The following is a 19,881-nucleotide window of genomic DNA, read 5'->3' as shown; positions in this document are numbered from 1 at the left end:
GAACTCGGATCTGAGGTGAGTGAACCAATGTTTCACAAGTTTTCCCAAGAGAAAATCTATTTCGCAATCGTTATCCAAGTCCCAATATCTCCCACACCTCAGATACCAACTAAAAAAATGAGTATACACTTCATGAACTTTTTTTCAATAAACAACCCTAATGATCCATGAAACTAGCTTGAAAGTTAAGAACTATATCTAAATTTGAAGAATTTAGATTGGAAATGAGTGATACTTTTAAATACATCCCCAATGGAATGGTTTCTTCATCAAAAAGTTTCATCCAACAGGAGAAAGATCAGAGAATTTAGACTGTGGAAGTGAATAGTAAAGTAGAATTTTTATGTCACCTAAAGGCAATAGTTTCTCTACGAAAACAAAGATAATTGTATCTTTTCAAAGGAAAATTAATTAGGAATTTAACCAAAAGATAGGTAAGGTTAGGTCAATCGATTGAGACATGCAAAATTTTGAAGTTTTTCCACTTATTCTCAATGCTTTTTAGTTTCGAATAAGAAAAAGTTGCAGCTATAACTGTCAGGTCGTGAATTTTGGGTTGCCCGACTCGGGTTTGTCAGGCGTTTTTGTCCCAGTTGTTAGCGAGAACTTGCGGGCAGAAAACTCTTGTGATATCGTCGCAGTTTCGCACCATTTAGCATCTGTATCATTGTGAAATAATCTATTTCAATCAACGAAGAGTGATATTGAGTAACTTTGAGTGGAGTGCCTTGTATGGAAGGACTGTTAGTTCGCTGTTTCCCCTCCCTAGTACGGAAATAAAAAGAAAAACTTAAAAATACACATGACTTTTATTCTTAAATAATTATCACATTCACATAAGTACAATTACAAACAAGAAGAACGCCATTCAACAAAAACAAATTCAGAAGGCAAGAAGATAATGAAAGACTCGAAATATAAACAAAAAACTTCTTCCTAAATCACAACTCACAAGCTAGTCTGAGCGAAAGTCACAACTTTACCCCTGTTCCTATCCGAATCCTCATCTTCGGTCTGCGCCTCGTCCAGAGTCCTCACGATGGAACTGCTAAAACTAAACCTATCGGAACTGTCCTCAACCGTCGAAACCGTGTCTTCGATCGAAGAGTCCGAGATGCTCTGGAACCTCCTGCCCTCCAGCAATTTTATACACTTATCGTGCCAGAGGTAGACCCCGGTCTTGGTCGTGCCCACGAATTGGAACTTGTCCAAACAGAGCCTCGTGTACTGCTTCACACTATCCTCTTCTTCGTCGCAAGTCGTCTTTTTGATCTCGTGGATCTCCACTGCCGCGAATCCAATGATGTACAGGAAGGGTTTAACGTAGGTTATCGCGAGGGGTAGATGGCTGGTCGTCCATTCCTTCCTCCGGGACGGACTTCCGAACTCGTCCACGAATATGAAGAACTCGTTGAACGCCACCAGGTACTCCCTGGGATTTTCCGACACTTCCACTATGGAAATCGGGTAAGATTCCAGCTCGTAACACTTCAACACCTGCTTCATCTTGGGGTTGGAGGTATCCAGGAATTCTTCAGCGTTGAAGGTATTGATGTCTATCTCGAAGAACTTATCCGCGCCAACTGTGAATTTAAAGAATCATTATGGTGGTCGCATAGTCAACCTTTCATTGCTCACCTATTATACTATGATCGGTGAACAGCACCGTGTTGGTGGGTTCAGCGGTATCCAACAGTCTCAGAGGCACGAACTCCCTCTCGTTCTCCACGTACCCCACGATGGCCAACACCTTGGGGTTGGCCACGCAGAACATCTTGTGCTGCCTCTTCCTGCTGGCCTCCAGGAAATGGAACCCCTCCAGATCCTTGATCCTGACCTGATCGTACTTGACGGTCGGCAGGGCGTAACCGGCGGTGCACTGCACCACGTTGATCACGTGGACGAGGTCGCACACGGCCACCACGTTGGCCGGATTCACGATCATTATGACGGACTTGGTCTCCTCCAGCTTGGCGATGTAATGGACCTCCTTGAAGCCCCTGATCTGTATCAGGGTGTTGTTGTAGAAGGCCTGCAGCCCGGTCTGGGTACCGAGCAGCTTGATGCCCTCGGTCAGGTCGACCACGCAGTTCACCACCACCTTCTCGTCCCACACGGATATGACGGTCTTGGTGTAGAGCTTCTCGTTGCCTGCCATAAACACCCTCTGGAAACCTGCAAGAACGGCACCGTTGGAATTTACCCAGAACCTAATCGCCAAACCTAATTCTGTCACAGTGGCCGATGAACTTCACAGTGACTTAGTAATCAATCAATCTGTATAATTTTTTTACAGCCTGAATGACCACCTGTTACAGTGATTGGTGATCTGAACAGAATTTTAGCTCTCAATGAGCTGTCACAGTGACCTTTTTACCTAAACTAACTTTGAGCCACAATGATCTATCACAGTGACCGATAAAGCAAACCTAAGCCTTAGTCTCAACGATATGTAGAGTGACTGATTAACCGAGCCTAACCTTCAACTTGACCGATCTGTCACAGTGACTGATTTACCTAACCTAACATTGAGCCTGAATGATCTAACAGTGACCGATTAAGCAAACCTAACCCACAACCTCAACGATCTGTGAAGTAACTGATAAACCGAGCTCAACCTTTAGCCTGAACGATCAGTCACAGTGACCCATTGGCCTAGCCTAACTTTCAACCTCAATAGTCTGTCACAGTGACAAATCTTCAACCTAAATGATCTGCCAGTGATCAACCTAAGCTAACCATTCACTTGAAGCATGAACGAAGTGATGAATTTTCAACCTCAATTATTTGTCACAGTGACTGATTTTCAACCGCAATAATTTGTCACAATGATGGACTTTCAATCTCAATGATTTGTCACAGTTAAAAATTCTCAACATCTATCATCTATCACAAATACAAACCTATCACAGTGACAGATTTTTAATCTCGATGATTTGTCATAGTGGCGGATTTTCAACCTGTGATATGTCACAGTGACGAATTTTTAACGTAAACAATCTATCACAGTGACAGATTAACCTGAAGAATCTAATGGATTTTCTATCTCAATTATTTATCACAGTGGCGGATTTTCAACGTCAACGATCTATCACAGTGACAGAATAACCTGAAGAATCTGACGGATTTTCTTTCTCAATTATTTCTCACAGTGGCGGATTTTCAACGTCAACGATCTATCACAGTGACAGAATAAGCTGAAGAATCTGACGGATTTTCTTTCTCAATTATTTCTCACAGTGGCGGATTTTCAACGTCAATGATCTATCACAGTGACATTAACCTAAAGAACCTGACGGATTTTCTATCTCAATCCTTTGTCACAGTGAAGAATTTTCAACATCAATGATCTATCACAGTGACAGAATAACAGATAAATAATCTGTCACAGTGAGGGATTTTTAATCTCGACGATTTCTCACAGTGGCGGATTTTCAACCTGTGGTATGTCACAGCTACGAATTTTTAACGTCAACGATCTATCACAGTGACAGATTAACCTGAAGAACCTGACGGATTTTCTATCTCAATCCTTTGTCACAGTGACGAATTTTCAACATCAATGATCTATCACAGTGACAGAATAACAGATAAAAAAATCTGTCACAGTGACGGATTTTTGATCTCGATGATTTGTCACAGTGGCGGATTTTCAACCTGTGATATGTCACAGTGACGAATTTTTAACGTCAACGATCTATCACAGTGACAGATTAACCTGAAGAATCTGACGGATTTTCTATCTGAATTATTTGTCACAGTGGCGGATTTTTTAACCTGTGATCTGTCACAGTGACGGGTTAACCTAACCATTGTCCAGGATGATTTGTCACAGTGACGGAGCGATCTAACCCAAACCTTCGACCATAGATATCTGCCACAGCGAACCGTCAACCGACAAAATACGAAATTCGATGGAATCTTACCGAGGTACCACTTTTCCTTCTCCTGATGCGACGACACGAGGAAAGTCAGATATCTGGGCGGCCAGCAGGTGGTGTTGGGCGCGATCTCCACCCTCATCAAGAACGGCACGTCGCTCTTGGCCACCGCGATGTCGATCTCCGACGGCTGGGGCTCCAAGTCGATCTTCCCGCAGACATTCTCCGACTTCAGATCAACCGATTCGATCAGCTTGACGGCGCCGTCCCTGGGCTCTTCCGGGTACATCTCGAACCTGTCCTCCTTCAGGACGCAGTACCGTTTCTCCCAAGCGTTGTTCTTCCTGAAAAACCACACAAGAGTATAATTTTTTTTTTCGAAAACGACGAGGGTTGATCTTACCCTGGTACCATGAGGTAACCGGACAGATCGACCGCCTCCTTCTGCTCCTGCCCCACGACCAAGGGGGCGTTCAGTTGGGCCTTGTAATGGTGCACGAATTCCGAGGGAAGGCCGCAAGTGTTGGCCACCGAAGACGAACAGTGAGGATGCACGATGATGTTGCACTCTTTGCAGTACGACCAGTGGCTGCCCAAAGTTATGTTCTTCTGGCAGAACGCGCACTTTACCAGTTTGTGACAGAGCCTCGAGGAAAACCGGTGAGGTATACGATGGTGCATCCTCTGAGCCGACCTCTGACTCTGCGAGTCCTTGACCTGGGCGGACGGCGACTGTACCAGCTTCTGCATGGCGATCTTGCTCTTCGGGGACACCGCGTCCGACCTCTGCCTGCTCACGCTGGCGATCTGCCTGGCGCAGTTCTCGTTCACCTTCTGCGAGGTCTCGGCCTTCAGACGGAAGACCTCCTCCTGCAACGCCTTGTTGGACGCCTTCTCCTTCTGCAGTTCCAGTTCCAGGTCCTTATAGTTCAACGGGAACGAAATGGGGGGAGTGTTCTCCTTCTTCGATCCTCCGAACAGGAAAAAGTTCCTCTTCTTCGGCTGCTCCTCGATCTACACACAACAAAATCGTTGAACCTCAATTTACTCTTGATCATCATCGCTACTCACCCTGACGTGAAGCAGATCGATCAGCTTCTGCTGTTGCTTGATCGTCTCTTTGCTCTTGGTCTCGCTGGCGTTCAGAGTGGCCGTTCTCTCCTTTAACTTCATGTCCAGCTCGCTGAGCTGCTGTCCCATGTACTCGACCTGTCCCTCCAATTCGTTGACTCTATGTTTGATCTTGAGCTTGCTCTCCCTGCACTTGTGAAGTTGCGTCAGGTAATCGGACAGCTCCTCCTTGAGCTGCACGCTCTCCAGCCTCAGATCCTGGTTTTCCCTCTCCAACGTCTTCACCTTGATCCTGGCGTCAGTCAACTTCTCCTCTGCAGACGTCAGCTCTTGCGACAGCTCGTTCGAGTACTTCTTGTACTCGTCGGTTTGGAGCTTGTGGGAGTCCCTGTCGGCCTGCAGCATCTCCATCTCCTCCTTCAGCCTCTGCAGCTTGTTCTCCGCCAACAGCTTGAAGGATTTCTCCTCGTTGGTCAGTCGTTTCGCCTCCTGAACCTCCTTCTTGGCCTCGCACAGATCCGCCACCAGTTTCTCGGTGTTGGTCTTCATTATCCTCTCGTTCTCTTCCAGCGATTTGACCTTTGCGACCAGATTCTCTTGGGTTTCGTCCAGATACAACATGACTTGTTGCATTTTCGTTAAACTCTGAAAATTAATCCAACTTACTACTTTTTTCTTGAAACTCGAGTATACTTACAGCGTCTAGGACTTTGTTTTCTTCTTTCAAAGTTTCAACGTCTTTTTCCAACTCCATCTTAGTCTTTTTTAAATCTTCGAGTTTCTTCTCCACGTTTTCTTTGTCCATCGTAACCTTCAACAAGTTCTTCTGAGCCTTCTCCAGTTCCCCGCTCATCTGTTTAACTTTATCGTCTTTGGAGTTGCTTATGGCTTTGAGTTCAGCAACGATATCTCTGGTTTCTTCGTTGACTTTTTTCTGGGCTTTGAGCTCGACCTGAAGGATTTTATAATTCTCTTTGGTCTTGGTGAGTTCGGTGGATATGGAATCGTTTATCGAGTTCATTTCTAACATTGCTTCTTCGTACATCTTCTTGCTCTTCTCCCTTTGTTCCTTCATGGTCTCGATCTCTTTGGCGAGTTCTTTCGCCAGAGTCTCGGATTCTTTAAGTTCCCTCTCCAGGATCCTCTTGTCGATTCTCAGATTGTTCACCTCTTTCTCCATCTTCCAGTATTTGGTCCTGATTTCTTTCAATTCCTGGGCTTCCGAGAGATTGCTTTCCGTTTCCTGAATCTGTTTGTTCAAAGATTTCGTCTTTTCTTTCTCCTTTTGTAATTGAACTTCCAATTCTCCGATTCTCTTCAGTTCCGTCTCCATTTCCCTCATTTTCCTGTTCAATTCGTCCACTTGCGGCTTCAAACATTCCAATTTTTTATTTTCCAATTCTAGCAGTATGCAGCTGTTTTCTAAATCTTTGATCATTTTCTTATCGTTGTTCATCTTCTCCCTCAAATTCTGGTTTTCGACGGTGTAAATGTCCAACATTTCTTGTTGCTTTTCGTAAGTTGTAACCTGCAGAAATGTAAAAAACCGTGTGTGGTATTAAGACCTTTTAAATTTCAGTAATTTTCCTACCTTATCCTCCAGCTCCCTAATGAGACTCTCGGCAATGTTGATCTGTTCGTTCAACGCTTTCTGATTCTCCTCGTAATTCTTAACTTTGGCAGTGAGATTACTCTCCCTGTCTTTCAGATCTGAGATCTGTCTCTCCAGGGCATTCTTCTGGTAGAATTGCTCGTTGAGCCTTCCCTCTAGGTCTGAGATCTTGTTCTGCGTTTCCGAAGTTACAGTCTCGAGCCTGCATTGCAGACCGACCACGCTCTTCCTGGTCAATTTTTCGGACGCCTCCATGGAGATCCTGTGCTTCTCCTCCATTATCTGGGCGTGTTGGAGCTGAAAAACACCCCTTTAAGTTTGCGAATCGGAGGTTACTCGAGAACTTACCTGTTCTTCGAGGATCTTATTCGTTTCGCAAAGTTGAGAGATTTTCTCTTTTTGTTCGTCGATTATGAGATCTAGAGCGTTCAGTTTACGTTTCTCTTCAGTCTCCCATTTCAATTTGGCCGATTTGATGAGATCCATAGCCTTTTTTTCCAGTTCTACCCTGTCTTTCCTTTCCAACTCTAAAGTTCTTCTCAGTGCCTGCAGAAGATTGGCGGATTCAAGAAAACTCAAAAAAACTCGATAAAAATCCCGTTAAAATCGAAAAAAACCTTGAAAACCGGGAAAAAGGGATGTCACTGGTGATTTCAATCGTGAATGCCCAGTCGAATGTTACGCCCATGTCTCGAGCTAACTTCACGTCCTTCCAGTCATCATTGACGTTAGTCGTATAACGTGAAGTTAGCCGATCCCGTAAATTCTATGATTTCTTCTGATGACTTGTCAAATTTCAAATAATGCCAAATTTAATATATTTTTTTAAATAATTCCTTCATTAGTTAGTCAAAAAGAAAAATTTGTTTTGGAGATTGATATACAGAAGAAAAATTTGAAAAGGTATCAAAAAAAACTTACTGCGCATTCGGCCAAGTTGTTGGCCACGTCCTTTTCCAGCTGATTCCGCAGGACTTCAACGCTCTCTAACTTCCTAGACTTCTCGTCCAGTTTCTTCTCCAAGTTTTCTTTCTCGACGCTGTTGTTCTCGTTCTTGGCCAGTTTCTTCCTCAGTTTCTCCACCTCGGTCTTGAGGTTCTCCACCATCTCGTCCTTGACCTTCCGCAGGTCGAAACTGTTCTCGAAGGAATCTATGATGGGGGTGAAGGTGAAACCGACAAATGGCAAGTTTCTACCGGAGAAGTGAGTCCTCTTCTTGAAATTCTCGATGGACGGGATCTTTTTACGAGGAGGGACGTCGGCGAAGTTACTGGTGTCGTCGAACGAGCTTATTTTCGGCACAAAGGGGGGTACTTGATCCCTCAGGGAATCAAAAAGGGTTTTTTTGAACAGTGGATGTTGGAATATTTTTTCCATGGGTAATCTGAAATGTGGAACGAATGAATCACAGGAAAAAATAAAAGTATCTCGGGGAATTACCTCTCTTTTTGGTCTGTCACTAAGCTTTTAATAAGTGAAACATAAGCCTCAGATAGAAGAGTATCTGGTGGAAACTTCAAATTACTCTTATGATCCATAATTTTCATGTAAACTGTTGAGTTACTTTGACCAGTGAAAGGCGAAAACCCCATTGTTAGTTCATAGGCAAGGACCCCCAAAGACCAAAAATCGCATGACACCTAAAGAATAAACATTAACAAAACTCAATATTTACTACTCTAAACTTACCCCATATTTAACATTTTTTCCCGTTCTATTCTCCATTGCTTCTAGAATCTCTGGAGCCACATAGTCAGGTGTTCCAACCGGAGGTCCTTCAGTCACAAACCCCGAGGAGTTAAGCTTTGCAGCACTTCCAAAATCAGCCAATTTCACATGTCCGCATCGGTCCAAGAGAATATTGTCTGGTTTTATATCACGATGGACATAACCCATCTTGTGTAGGTCTCTAAGTCCCATAAGCTGCCAGATTCGAGAGGGTTAACAATCAAAGTACTCATCTTGAAAGTGTTACTTACAATTTCAGCCAAGTAAAAGGTGGCAGCGCTCTCAGGTATAGTTCCCCCTTGCTTCAACAACAGCCCTAATAAGTCGCCACCGGGATGAAATTCCATGACGAAGAATAAATGAGTCTTGTCTTGGAATGCATATTGCAAAGAAGTCAACCATGGACTCTGTGTGAAAGCCATTATGTTTCGTTCTTCGATAAATGAAGTTTTGTTTTGATCTAGACTGTCGCATTTTCGTATGCTCTTCATGGCATAAATGTCCTTGGTGTGTTTTTCGACAACGACGTGAACATCCCCAAAGTGTCCCCTTCCTATACAGTTCTTTATTTCAAAGTCTGTAATGTTGATTCGGGTCAACTTGAGACTTTCCATAGTTTTTCTGTAGGTTCGCACAAAGAACTCGATGTTTTTATCGGCTTTCTGGACATTTTCGATTGAACATTCGTCATATAAGGCTTGTAAAGAATCAAGGAGCCCTTCGCGGGTTATTATACTATTCGTATCAGTCTTTAACTTTTTTCCAATAATTTCGGAATTCAAACGCGCAACTCTTGCGTTTATTGTATCTTCAGTCGGTTCCATTTTTAAAGTTAGTTATAAATATTTACAAGATCAACATACAAAAAACATAATACAAATAGGACTCGCTTACACTTTTGTTAAAATTACCTCCATTTCAAACTCAAGAAACCGTTGAAATCATAGCATTTTCAATTTCAATGACGTATGCTGTCATCTGTCACTTGCTGCAACGTTTTTGATCTACTACGTTCCATTCGAACTAATCAGTGGCGGGGCAAATTTTCAAAATACGTGGGCTACTTCATAAATAGTGAATCCAATGGGATCTGAATGAGGACACCAAAATATTGGATAGGAATAATAAAAACGTGGAGTTCGAATTTTATATGATTGTCACGAAAACTGTTGAATATATCAAACTTATTTTTTGTTTTGACCTCAATTATTTTGCCCAATGTATGTGACGCCACTGCCAGCGTTAATAAGACCTACTAATTGCTAGAACTACAAATATCACAAAAGGAAAACATGAAAAATGCATATGATCGGTAAACAAATGGAAATAAAAATATGTTTTCTAAATCAAAACACAGGGTAACACCTGAGGAATATATAAAGCGTAACTGGCTCTTGGTTGCTATCATAACTTGCATATTTTTAGCTGGCATATATCCGAAATTCGGTTCAAAAGAAGGTGCGAAAAGTTTACTGCTCCCTAGACTTTCCTCTAGTTTTTTAATTTTAGGGCCACTATACACACAGTATTCCGTCAAGTATGGTGCTATCTGCATAATCTTTCTCATAAGCGGACTGACCTTAAAGACTTCCAGTATATTTCGTACTTTCCAACAATATAAATTACATTTATTTATTCAGACTTTCACTTTCATTCTGATCCCCATCGTTACCCAGGTTTTTGTGAAATTTCTGAGTTTATTCGGAACTAATTCATGGATACTGAGAGGGTGAGGTCATCACATCATTATCGTTTAGATTTTAGGCTTAAATTTGTTTTTTTAGGTTGATTACAGTGTCGTGTATGCCACCTCCAGTATCGAGTGCTGTGATTTTAACAAGAACGGCCAAAGGCAACGAAACTGCGTCTATTTTCAACTCGGTTTTAGGTAGCTTTTTAGGGATAGTTTTAACTCCAATACTTTTACTTTTTAATCTTGGTTCGACAATGGTAGTTCCACTATTAGCTACTGTGATACAACTCACTACGACAGTATTAATTCCATTGATTATAGGACAGGTTGTTAGGAATTTCACAAATTTCAAAGAGCACAAATTCCCTTTGAATACCATCGGACAGGCTGCTTTACTGTTTGTGATTTACACAACTTTTTGTGATACTTTCTTGGTATCAGAGACAGGACTGAGTGCTATTGACGTGCTAATCACGGTTCTAGCAGTACTTTTCTTACAAATATCTTTCATGCTGATTAGTTTTTTCCTATCGCAATATTTCAGCAATAGTTTTACAAGGGCAGATATTGTTTCTATTACGTTTTGTTCAACTCATAAATCGCTTACTTTAGGCATTCCGATCTTGAGGATTATGTTCCAGGGTTATTCCCACTTGAGTCAGATAAGTTTACCGTTGCTCGTGTATCATCCAACACAGATAATACTTGGGGGTATGGTGGTTAGTCAATTGAAAGACTGGATATTACTTGAGAGAGGCAGAAAACCTCCTATTTGAAAAAAAACATTTGGAATGTTTAATATCAATATATTAACAAATTGATTCAATAAAAATCAATAATTAACTATTTTTTTTTCATTCCACCTCAATATTATTAATGATCCTAACAACCTCAGGTACACTTTCTAATTTTTCATGTAATTTAAGGTATGTCTCCATGTCTTTTTCATTTAAAGTTTGGTATTTTAATGGTAAGTATTCTATGCTAGAACTCAGAATATTATATCCCTTCGCTTCAAGTTCAGTTGTCACAGCTTTCAAATTAGAGCTTCCACAAAGGAACTGTAAAATATTGTTATCAACGTCTGTCACGTCTTCTGCTCCTGCTTCAATAGCATCATCCGTTGCTTTTTCCAAGACTTTACTCATTTCTTCCGAAGATTTGACTTCAGCTTCAATGATTCCTTTCTCAGTGAATAGACTAGTTATGTTTTCTATGTATTTTCCACTGGAATACGAGATATACCTGAGTAATAATTACTTAATAGTCAACATTGATAATTACCCGTTTTTCCTCAAAATTGTAGCTATACCTTGCTTTGTTAAATGGGGGTTATCAGAAAAAATCTCACAAAGCATCAGACAACTCCCAGGCCCCCTGAAATAAGAATTTTTCATCTGCTTTTATCAAGTCAAGAAGTGCCTTACTTTATCTCTAACAAAAGTCTCTTGTATGGCTTTTTATCAGTTTGAGAACCTTTAAGGATGCTTTGAATGGTTGCTGCAGGCATACTGGCCCTACGAGCCTGGTCAATAAGGTTGGACAATTTAGAATTTGCTGCAGGATCGACAGACCCACCCTCTGAAATAATTTATAGTTTACAGGGTGTACCATTCACAGGAGGAGAAGAATACGAATGATATTCACCTTGAATGGCCACCTTCATCTGCCTAGACAGTTTTAGGAAATAGTTTGCTCGTTCAGCATCTTTGAGGCCCTTTATGTGTCGAATATTGGCCCATTTCGAATGTCCTGCGTATCTTTTCGTCATTCTACTCAGTTCATTGTGGAAGGCGTATATTCTCGTTAATTGCCTTATATTTTTGTACATCGTTGATGGTCAAATTAAAAAATATTTGCCTAAAATTTCATTAAAATTAAGTGAGGTTAATGTTCTAAAACACAGAACATCATCATTTGACCATAAAAAACAGAGGAAAGCTGGAGAACGCCGTAAAATTCCAACATAGGCAACACATAATACTAGTTCACGTATGAGCGTTTGCCAGCACAGGAAAAGGAAGGTTATGTTTTCTGAACTGATTTGAAATCTGAATTCAATTTTATCATATTAAATTACAACAAACACACAAACAGTTACTTCGCCTTTCAGGATACTTTGAATTCTGAATTGAAAATAAAATTTTGTGTTGACACTCAAATTGTCACACCTTTCATTTTGAAGTATATATACATTTTTAAAATAATGTTTACCTCTAAAGGTGAGTAATTGTGGAATAGTATTGAGATAGAACAAAATCTAATTGTAATGTATACAGCTAATGTCGAAGATTTTATATGGGCCATAAGACAGAGACATGAGAATAAAAGAGTTGAGGAATTGAGAGCTAGAGCTACCATATACGAAGACAGGAAGAAGAGTATAGACTCATCCTCATTCTGGGAAGCTAAGACAAAAATACTGGCATCTTTACTACCTGATGAAGTTCTACAAAATGTCAACGATTATTCACACAAGCACTACAACGCATGTTTACTCCTTGGAGACGTTTCCGGTAAAATCCATCCCAGACAAATAAACCAAGAGTGCTCAACAGTTTTTCCTCCCAGGTTTCACCGAACTGACCGAAAAGTATAACCAGGCAGGTAAAGGAGGCCCTTCTCGTCTAACCTTGGTCCTCAATGGATACATCGGAGCATTGGTCCAAGAAATAATGTCTTTCGGTGGCGACATCTTCAAGTTCTCAGGAGACGCCTTCCTGGCACTGTGGAAGTGCAAAGACGAACAACAGATCATGAGGGACTACGTCCACCAAGCCCTGGACTGCGCCGTGGTTATCCAGAAAAATTACGGTTCTTTCAGGACTGATATAGGGACCTATCTCAGGGGTGATTAGTGAGGTGTTTGAATTTTTATCGTATCGAGCGTTTTTTATGATTTTTAGTGAAGCTTGCCATATCTGCGGGACCGGTGCTGTTCACCCTGATAGGTAACGAGAAGTACAGCCATTACATAGTGATCGGTAAACCTGTTGCTGACGTTAAGGACGCTGAGCATCGCACCAAACCTGGGGAGATTATCGTCGCGCCTTCTGCGTGGTATCACGTGAACACCACGGATTACCTATCCATCGAACTCGAAGGAGCCTTTCGGAAGGTCCGTTTATCTTCGTAACATTCGAACCGAGCTTGGAATTCCGTTATTTCAGGTTTTGGGAGTGGGGCCCGGATGGAGACACATCAAAGGGGACAACAAGTATTCTTTGAGTTCCCGTGAGTGTTTCGTTGATTTTCATTGATTTCGAGAAAAGAAATGGTCCAAGTATAGAACCTTGGGGTACCCCGATCGAGGTTTAATGTGTTTGTTTTCGCAGAGCAATTCGACGAGGATTTCTCGGACGATTTGCAGGTTTCAGCGTTGGATTCGGAGGAGTTATTCGTGCAGAAGAAAAATATGGAATTCTCACGTAATCCAAGATGTTCAACATCCCTCCGGTACTATTAAAAAGAGTTTGGTTTCAGTGAGACCGGTGATGCACCAGATCAGGATCAGCAGGGATAGTTTGAGGAAGTTCATTCTACCTCCGGTCATGAGTTGCATCGATCGTAACGAACCCATAGAGTACCTCACGGAGATGAGGAGGGCGGTGATCATGTTTATCAATCTGACCTCGAAGAGATGCTCCTACGACCAGTTGGCTATTTTGGTCAACGAGTGCTACATCGAGATTTGTAAGTGAGTGAAAAGTCAACCCGGAGGTGAATTTCCTCTTGTAACTTCGTTTATTGTCGTAGAAACGTGGAGAAGTTCAAGGGGTGCGTGAACAAGGTCTGCCTCTTCGACAAGGACATCATGTTCGTCGTTATATTCGGACTGAGAGGGTTCAAGCACGATTTGGAGTGTCAGTACGCCCTGAAGTGCGCCTCGGTCACCTTCGAGTTCCTCAACAACCATAAGTCGGTCAAAACTGCCTCCATAGCTTGCACCACCGGTGACCCATCTTGATTTACCTTTGGTTCGGATGTTGACCCTTTGTTTTCCAGGGAAAACCTACTGCGGCATCGTGGGACACACCCTGAGGAGGGAGTACACGGTGATGAGTCTGATGGTGAACAAGGCGGCCAGGATCATGGTCAACTACCCGGACAGGGTGGCATGCGACAGCTCCACCTTCCAGCACAGCAAGCTGGAGGCCAAGTATTTCCTCCTGCAGGTGTACAAGCCGCTCAAGGGCATATCGAACCCCGGCCCGATCTACGAGTATCTGGAATCGGACACCAAAACGTGAGGACGGATTAACAGTCCGACGGTTGGTTTAAAACGGTGGAAGTTTCAGGGCTGAACAGGCCAGCGTGGCCGTCAATTTCTACCCCATACTGGGCAGGGACGAGGAGGTGAACATGTACCTGAGCAACATGCAGATCTTCATCGTGAACGCCAGGAACATAACGGACAAACTGCCGACCTACAAGAGGATGATGGTGATCAGGGGCTGGCCGAGGCAGGGCAAGACGAGGCTGTTGGAGGAGTTCCTGTTCCAGAGCGATCCGGGTATACCCGTCACAAGGTTACTGCTGGACGAGAACGACTACAAGGTGACATTGAAAGATGTCAAACTGACAATGACAGTCGGAGAATGTGTTTTCCTCCTTGTTGTAGGTCGACTACAGTACGGTGAGAAGCATACTGTACTCCATGCTGGGTTTCAACAATCTGACCCCGTTGGAGGACATCAAGGAGAAGCTGATGAACCTCGTGGGCTCCTACAACAAAGAACACTTGAGCTGCCTCAACGACATCCTCAAGGTGGACTTTGAGGTGTCCGAAGAGTTCGCTTCGATGTCCAACAAAGACAGGGAGATATCCAGGGGGAAGATGCTGAAGAATCTGTGTTACGCGGTGAGTATGGATCAGTCGATGAGTTATTTCCTCAACGGGTTCCGCCAGTAACCCTTCTGGTCTTCCAGTGCCTGCCCTCGGTGTGGATAGTGGCGGTGGACAAGTCCAAGCACATCGACGTGCTCTCCTGGAAGGTGTTGCCGGCCATGCTGGCATGCAGGTACATATTCTTCGTGATCACCCAGGACGCGTTCTTCGTGCCCGGTCTGTGGGTCAGGCGCGTACTGGCCCACAAGAACGTGCAGGTGCTGCAGCTCAACAACATCCCCAAGCTGTACCACGCCGGCATGGCCTGTCAGATCTTGAACGTGCACGCCATCTCGGCCGATCTGGAGAAGTTAGTATCGAGGAACGTTGAGTTTGTCGCTCCACACGCTGACTCTGTCCTTTTTCCCTACAGCCTCCTGCAGACCAAGAGCAACGGCAACCCCGGGTGGATGGAGACGGTTCTGATAAGTCTGAAACAGTCCCACAACGTCTTCATAAGAAACGCGGATTTCAGGACCATCAACGAGTACGGATTGGTGGCGCCACCTCTCTACATGATGCGGAGGTAGAAATACGTCGTTGAGTAACCTCACTTTTACCCTTTTACATGGTTTTAGGATGTCCCAAGAATGCAAGATGAAATGGAAGGGGGTCATGGAAGAGACGACGACCAAAAACGACAAGATAATCGACAGATGGGGCATTTTCATCGATACCTGCAGGGTTTGTATATCTATCACGCTCTCCCCTATCCGATCGTTCGTTTCGCCGATAGGACGAGTTCCTCGACATCGTGGTGCGGGAGAAGATACACCAGGTCTTCTCCGAGGACAGGTTCTTGCCGGTCTGTTTCCTGAACCCGAAATGCGAGTTGAACAACATCGACGCCGAGCTCTCGAAGGAGGGTCATCTGATCATGACGTTCGACTCGCTGACCTACCAGGAACAGCTGCTGCTCAAGTTCAGCTCGGTGCTGGGCGACAGCTTCACCAGGAGTCTGCTCATGTACGTCATGCAGACGGACGGGACGGCCAGGGAGACGGCCGAAGGTGAGAGATGGGGCGGGGTCGAGGGAAGATACTCCCGTTGGGGCGGGGCCTCGAGGGACCACGCCTATTGTATCTCTGTGGTTTCAGTCGTGAAGATTCTTTTCGAGAAGAGGGTGCTCTGTTGCGCCAAAGGGGACTTTAGCGAGGGCGGAAACTACCTGCTGATCAGGGATAAGATGCTGGATCCAAGCAAGGACCACAAGATCAAGTGTTACTGCGTGGGGATTTATATTTGCGGTCGGTAAACGGACTTCTGGTCGATTTGAGTTACTAAAAGCTGTTTTTTGTACTCGTAGACGACGTGAAGGATCTTCCCAAGTACGCCTCTTGCGGTTACATACGCTTCATATCGTCCAGGTTCAGACAGACCACGTACAACCTGCTGACCGACGCCCAGAAGAAGATGTTCCACGCCAGGGCCGTCAAGTACCTGCTGAGGGAGACCAAAAAGTGCACCTCTTGCGGCGGGGCCTTCTTCGACCTCGCCGGTTACTGTCTGGTCGAAGAGGTAATATGGAAAACGTCACCTGTCAAATTCAGACTTGCGTCAATTTCAGAACAAGGTCAAGCAGAAGCACTCGATGCGGAAGTCCGTGTCCTCGCTGGACATCTCGGAGAACTCGATCAGCCTCTACGGCGGATCGATGTTCTCCGGTTATACCGAGAGATCCGAGCACACGACCATCTCGTCGTACGGCAAACGCAGCAACATGCTGGGCAGATCGTTCGGTTTCAGATCGATGGGGATGGGACCGTCGATGGGCACCTCCCTGGGACACGCGCTCGCGCCCTCGTTGGAGGAGAGCGAGGAGGGTTCATTCTGTGAGTCTACCGCTACCGCTAGGTACTAGGTAGCTGAGGACGTTTTCGTTTCAGACGCGCAATACTTCGGCATCCTGAACCCGTTCAAGGTGCTCCAGTACAAGGACAACTACTCGCTGACGAAGCCCTTCACCAGGGCGGATTTCCAGACCTGTTACTGTCACCTGATACTCACGTTCTTCTACAACCAGTTGGTGCGTCATTACAGGGGCGCCGGTAAGGGTCGTTTTAACCCCGAGGTATTTCAGTCTTCATAGCACGGTTTGACCGTAGGACAATGGAAGGAGATGATCGATTCGATGATCGAGTACTCGAAGATCTGCGTGGTCGAGAGGAATTTCGCCGAAGGACTGAATTGCGTCAGGAGCGCCCTTGACTTTTTAGCGGTAATATCTAGAATTATCGAATGAACCAGAGGAATCTGAGTCATCTTGTCCATCCCTAGACTTCAGGAGAGAACATAGGGGAGCCCAACTGGAGGATACCTGTCTACGAGGGTAAACTCTACATCTGGTACGGAGCGATTTTGCTGTCGCAGGACCAGAAAGGGGAGGCCCTGAAGACCCTCTACCTTTCCATGACGAAATTCGGTACCTAATCGATCTTTCCAGATCGCTCCTCCAACTCAACCTCCGATCTCCGCAGGCTACCCTTTCCCCAAGAGCAAGATCTCCCTCCACCTCAGGCTGTGGCTGAAGAAGCTCAAACAGAGACTACGCATGTACCTCTTCCCCGACAACTTCGTGATGAGGGGCCTCAGCAAGCAGGACAACGACGTCGTCGACAGCATCTCCTGCTGTCTGAACAAGATGTTCGGCATCTTCCTGGTAAGTCCGTTGTTTTTTGCGCACGAAGCGACCTCACCGCGAGTCTAGCAACAGAGGAACCTGAAGAAGGCCGAACTGACGGCGGTGTGGAGCCTCACCAGGGCCCTGGAGGCCGGCAAGAACCTGTTCCAGGTGTGCGGCGCCTTCAGCAACATGATACTGATCGCCAACTACAAGAAGAACAAGTTTTGGGGCGTCGTGTTGGAGGTGCACGCCCTGCGGTTCTGTCACAAGAAGAAGTACGGGATAGATCCGCCGGAACTGAAGGCCATCATCAAGCTGTACAACATCATCTTCGAAACGAGGTAGGGGTAGAGATGGGCGATATTTATTAGGTTTTACTCGCTTAGGTTCAATGTCTCCTTCAAGTTAGACTAGGGTAAAAAAAAGAAAAAACTCTGGGTGATATATTTGATCATCTTCTAGGTTAGGTAAGGTATATTTTTCAGTGAAGTTAGATTAGGGTATATGGGGTATCTAATCTATTTTATTCAGTGAGGTTAGATGCGCTAGATGTTTCATTATATTCAGTGATTTTTAGATTAGGGTAGGGAAGGAATCGTTTAATGAAGTTAGATTAGGGTAAGGCCAACTTGCGAGTAGTTTTTCTTCCAGGAAAATAATCGTAGATCTAAATGTGATACATATTCTGAAAGAGTAACTCTTCTAGTTATGAATCTGAGAATTTCATCCATCTAGATGCAACCGTTCGGTCTTGAGGAATTTTTTAACTGACCCCATCTTTTTGGGAATTTTTCGATGCTCAACTTGCGAGTAGTTTTTCTTCCAGGAAAATCATCGAAGACCTAACTGTGATACATATTCTCAAAGAGCAACTCTTCTAGTTATAAATCTGAGAATTTCATCCATTTCGGCGCAATTGTTCGGTCTTGAGGAAGTTTTAACTGAACCCATTTTTTGAATTTTTTTTGGGAATTAGGGTAGGTAGGGAATTTACTACATTATGTTCAGTGAAACTAGATTAGGGTTGGTGAGGTAGATGTTTTATAATAGTCATTGATTTAAGATTGGGGTAATTCCATTGGAACATTGAGTTTAGATTAGGGTAGGCGAGAAAATTTTGATTTTATGAGGTTAGATTAGGATATTATTACACTAAGGGTAAGTAATGTATCCACGATCGTGAATCAGGTTAGCGAGGGCGGAATACGACGAATCCCTCCAGATAGGTTACATCCTGTCCAGGCTGACGATAGCGGTGAACGACATCCCGGCCACCATCAGGGTCTTCTCCAGGATCATGCTCATGCTGCTCGTCAAGCTCTATCTCTCCGAGTGCATCACGATCATGCAGGAACTCTCCTATCACATTACGGAGACTGACGATCCCGAAGGTGAGGACGCGAGACCACGATCGTCGCGATTTTTAACGAATTCAGTGTCGAATTTCAGGAAGATCCGAGTACTACGCCAGCGCCTTGCTGTTCCACATCGAGACCGGATACAACTTCATCCCGTTCAGGGACGTCGAGAAGTATTACAAGGGGGAGTTCATACTGACGTCCCGCATATCGCAGAGGAAGTTCCTGATACTTCTCAGGGCCTGGTGAGTTTTTGGCGGATGCGCTTTTAGTCGGAATAAATTATGGTGGATGCGCTAAGTCCGTTTTTTTTTCTCTCGGGTAGGTTCTGTCGTACCAACCAATGGGAGAGGGCGAAGATAGCGAGTAAACAGCTGATGCTCGTCAATCCGACGAGGGACTTGACGGAACTGACGATACACATGAGCAGCTGTCTCCAGATGCTCTACGAGGTGGAGTACGAACTGATGAAGCTCGTCTACATGATAAACAAGAGGAACATCTACGGTCAGACGAAGACAAAGGAGAAGATCGCCTACTACTGGAAGTATCTGGAAGAGAGGATGGACGTCGTGCCTCTGGTCAAGCCCAGGTATATATATCGTTTTGGTCGTTTCGAGGAAACTTGGTTGGATCTGGTGTTTTAGGATGTATCTGCTGAAGTCCTACGAGGCGGTGATATACAACAACGAACATAGGATGAACAGGTGCGTAAGAAAGGGGAGAAAGTTCGCAGTGAAGCAGGAGAATATGCTGATGAAGAAAAGTATTGATTTTCTAGAAGCGGTAAATAACTTTTCTAGGTTTTAATGGTATTTTAGTTTTTGCTTCATTTTTAGTTTTGGCAAGAGAAGGTCTCGGATGAAGATGCTGAACTATGGATGAAACACTCGGAACCCGATAATTATATGGAATACAATCAGCTTAACCATGCGGATAACATAATGTGTTTTCCCTTCGAACCACCGATGTTTTATTGATGGATTGATTGTTCTGAATTTTACATATTTTTATCCCTATATTTTTA

The 19,881-nt window shown here is 44.1% G+C and overlaps 4 protein-coding genes across 5 annotated transcripts; 2 read left to right on the top strand and 2 right to left on the bottom strand.

Annotated features, from left to right (window-relative positions):
• Positions 1-790: 790 nt before the first annotated feature.
• Positions 791-9,261, bottom strand: LOC123320595 (citron Rho-interacting kinase-like). The gene is made up of 12 exons (XM_044907951.1): positions 8,544-9,261; positions 8,254-8,487; positions 8,005-8,204; positions 7,486-7,948; positions 6,913-7,110; positions 6,544-6,861; positions 5,650-6,480; positions 4,953-5,597; positions 4,285-4,895; positions 3,927-4,225; positions 1,639-2,175; positions 791-1,583 (listed from the first exon to the last, which is right to left on the bottom strand). Exons 1-12 carry the CDS (start codon positions 9,114-9,116, stop codon positions 949-951), a joined length of 5,544 nt encoding a protein of 1,847 aa, XP_044763886.1. The 5' UTR covers positions 9,117-9,261; the 3' UTR covers positions 791-948.
• A 293-nt stretch (positions 9,262-9,554) lies between these two features.
• On the top strand, positions 9,555-10,829 carry LOC123320598 (sodium/bile acid cotransporter 7-B-like). Its single transcript, XM_044907956.1, has 3 exons — positions 9,555-9,750; positions 9,802-10,021; positions 10,077-10,829. The coding sequence occupies exons 1-3, from the start codon at positions 9,627-9,629 to the stop codon at positions 10,759-10,761; spliced, it is 1,029 nt and encodes a 342-aa protein (XP_044763891.1). The 5' UTR covers positions 9,555-9,626; the 3' UTR covers positions 10,762-10,829.
• On the bottom strand, positions 10,776-11,902 carry LOC123320599 (translational activator of cytochrome c oxidase 1). Its single transcript, XM_044907957.1, has 4 exons — positions 11,633-11,902; positions 11,413-11,566; positions 11,270-11,362; positions 10,776-11,212 (listed from the first exon to the last, which is right to left on the bottom strand). The coding sequence occupies exons 1-4, from the start codon at positions 11,814-11,816 to the stop codon at positions 10,840-10,842; spliced, it is 804 nt and encodes a 267-aa protein (XP_044763892.1). The 5' UTR covers positions 11,817-11,902; the 3' UTR covers positions 10,776-10,839.
• A 122-nt stretch (positions 11,903-12,024) lies between these two features.
• On the top strand, positions 12,025-19,857 carry LOC123320596 (adenylate cyclase type 10-like). 2 transcript variants are annotated; one of them, XM_044907953.1, is made up of 28 exons: positions 12,025-12,207; positions 12,265-12,501; positions 12,557-12,835; positions 12,892-13,103; positions 13,156-13,219; positions 13,321-13,413; positions 13,469-13,682; positions 13,742-13,938; positions 13,991-14,231; positions 14,284-14,542; positions 14,607-14,846; positions 14,915-15,183; positions 15,247-15,399; positions 15,452-15,557; positions 15,610-15,883; positions 15,971-16,120; positions 16,180-16,391; positions 16,447-16,705; positions 16,760-16,921; positions 16,979-17,091; positions 17,151-17,295; positions 17,351-17,532; positions 17,581-17,837; positions 18,685-18,887; positions 18,946-19,099; positions 19,180-19,446; positions 19,502-19,640; positions 19,694-19,857. In XM_044907953.1, the coding sequence occupies exons 1-28, from the start codon at positions 12,192-12,194 to the stop codon at positions 19,832-19,834; spliced, it is 5,238 nt and encodes a 1,745-aa protein (XP_044763888.1). In that variant the 5' UTR covers positions 12,025-12,191; the 3' UTR covers positions 19,835-19,857. The 2 variants fall into 2 exon arrangements, with proteins under 2 accessions (XP_044763888.1, XP_044763887.1); XM_044907952.1 differs by having other exon boundaries at positions 12,026-12,207; positions 16,441-16,705.
• Positions 19,858-19,881: the final 24 nt, after the last annotated feature.

The sequence above is a fragment of the Coccinella septempunctata genome, chromosome 9, assembly GCF_907165205.1.
Source record: "Coccinella septempunctata chromosome 9, icCocSept1.1, whole genome shotgun sequence".
NCBI classification, from domain to species: domain Eukaryota; kingdom Metazoa; phylum Arthropoda; class Insecta; order Coleoptera; family Coccinellidae; genus Coccinella; species Coccinella septempunctata.
This window is presented reverse-complemented; position numbering and strand designations above follow the sequence as displayed.

What these genes read in the sequence shown, in the direction of transcription:
- LOC123320595 (XM_044907951.1), bottom strand. Translation starts at nt 9,116, where the DNA reads ATGGAACCGACTGAAGATACAATAAACGCAAGAGTTGCGCGTTTGAAT. An exon ending in TTAGGGAGCTGGAGGATAAG is followed by an intron (nt 6,481 to 6,543) that starts GTAGGAAAATTA and finishes ACATTTCTGCAG; the next exon opens with GTTACAACTTACGAAAAGCA. An exon ending in CACCGATCATAGTATAATAG is followed by an intron (nt 1,584 to 1,638) that starts GTGAGCAATGAA and finishes TTAAATTCACAG; the next exon opens with TTGGCGCGGATAAGTTCTTC.
- LOC123320598 (XM_044907956.1), top strand. Translation starts at nt 9,627, where the DNA reads ATGTTTTCTAAATCAAAACACAGGGTAACACCTGAGGAATATATAAAG. An exon ending in GAAATTCGGTTCAAAAGAAG is followed by an intron (nt 9,751 to 9,801) that starts GTGCGAAAAGTT and finishes TTTTAATTTTAG; the next exon opens with GGCCACTATACACACAGTAT. An exon ending in AATTCATGGATACTGAGAGG is followed by an intron (nt 10,022 to 10,076) that starts GTGAGGTCATCA and finishes TTGTTTTTTTAG; the next exon opens with GTTGATTACAGTGTCGTGTA.
- LOC123320599 (XM_044907957.1), bottom strand. Translation starts at nt 11,816, where the DNA reads ATGTACAAAAATATAAGGCAATTAACGAGAATATACGCCTTCCACAAT. An exon ending in AGACTTTTGTTAGAGATAAA is followed by an intron (nt 11,363 to 11,412) that starts GTAAGGCACTTC and finishes TTCTTATTTCAG; the next exon opens with GGGGCCTGGGAGTTGTCTGA. An exon ending in ACAATTTTGAGGAAAAACGG is followed by an intron (nt 11,213 to 11,269) that starts GTAATTATCAAT and finishes CTCGTATTCCAG; the next exon opens with TGGAAAATACATAGAAAACA.
- LOC123320596 (XM_044907952.1), top strand. An exon ending in GTTACTGTCTGGTCGAAGAG is followed by an intron (nt 16,392 to 16,440) that starts GTAATATGGAAA and finishes CGTCAATTTCAG; the next exon opens with AACAAGGTCAAGCAGAAGCA. An exon ending in CTGATACTTCTCAGGGCCTG is followed by an intron (nt 19,100 to 19,179) that starts GTGAGTTTTTGG and finishes TCTCTCGGGTAG; the next exon opens with GTTCTGTCGTACCAACCAAT.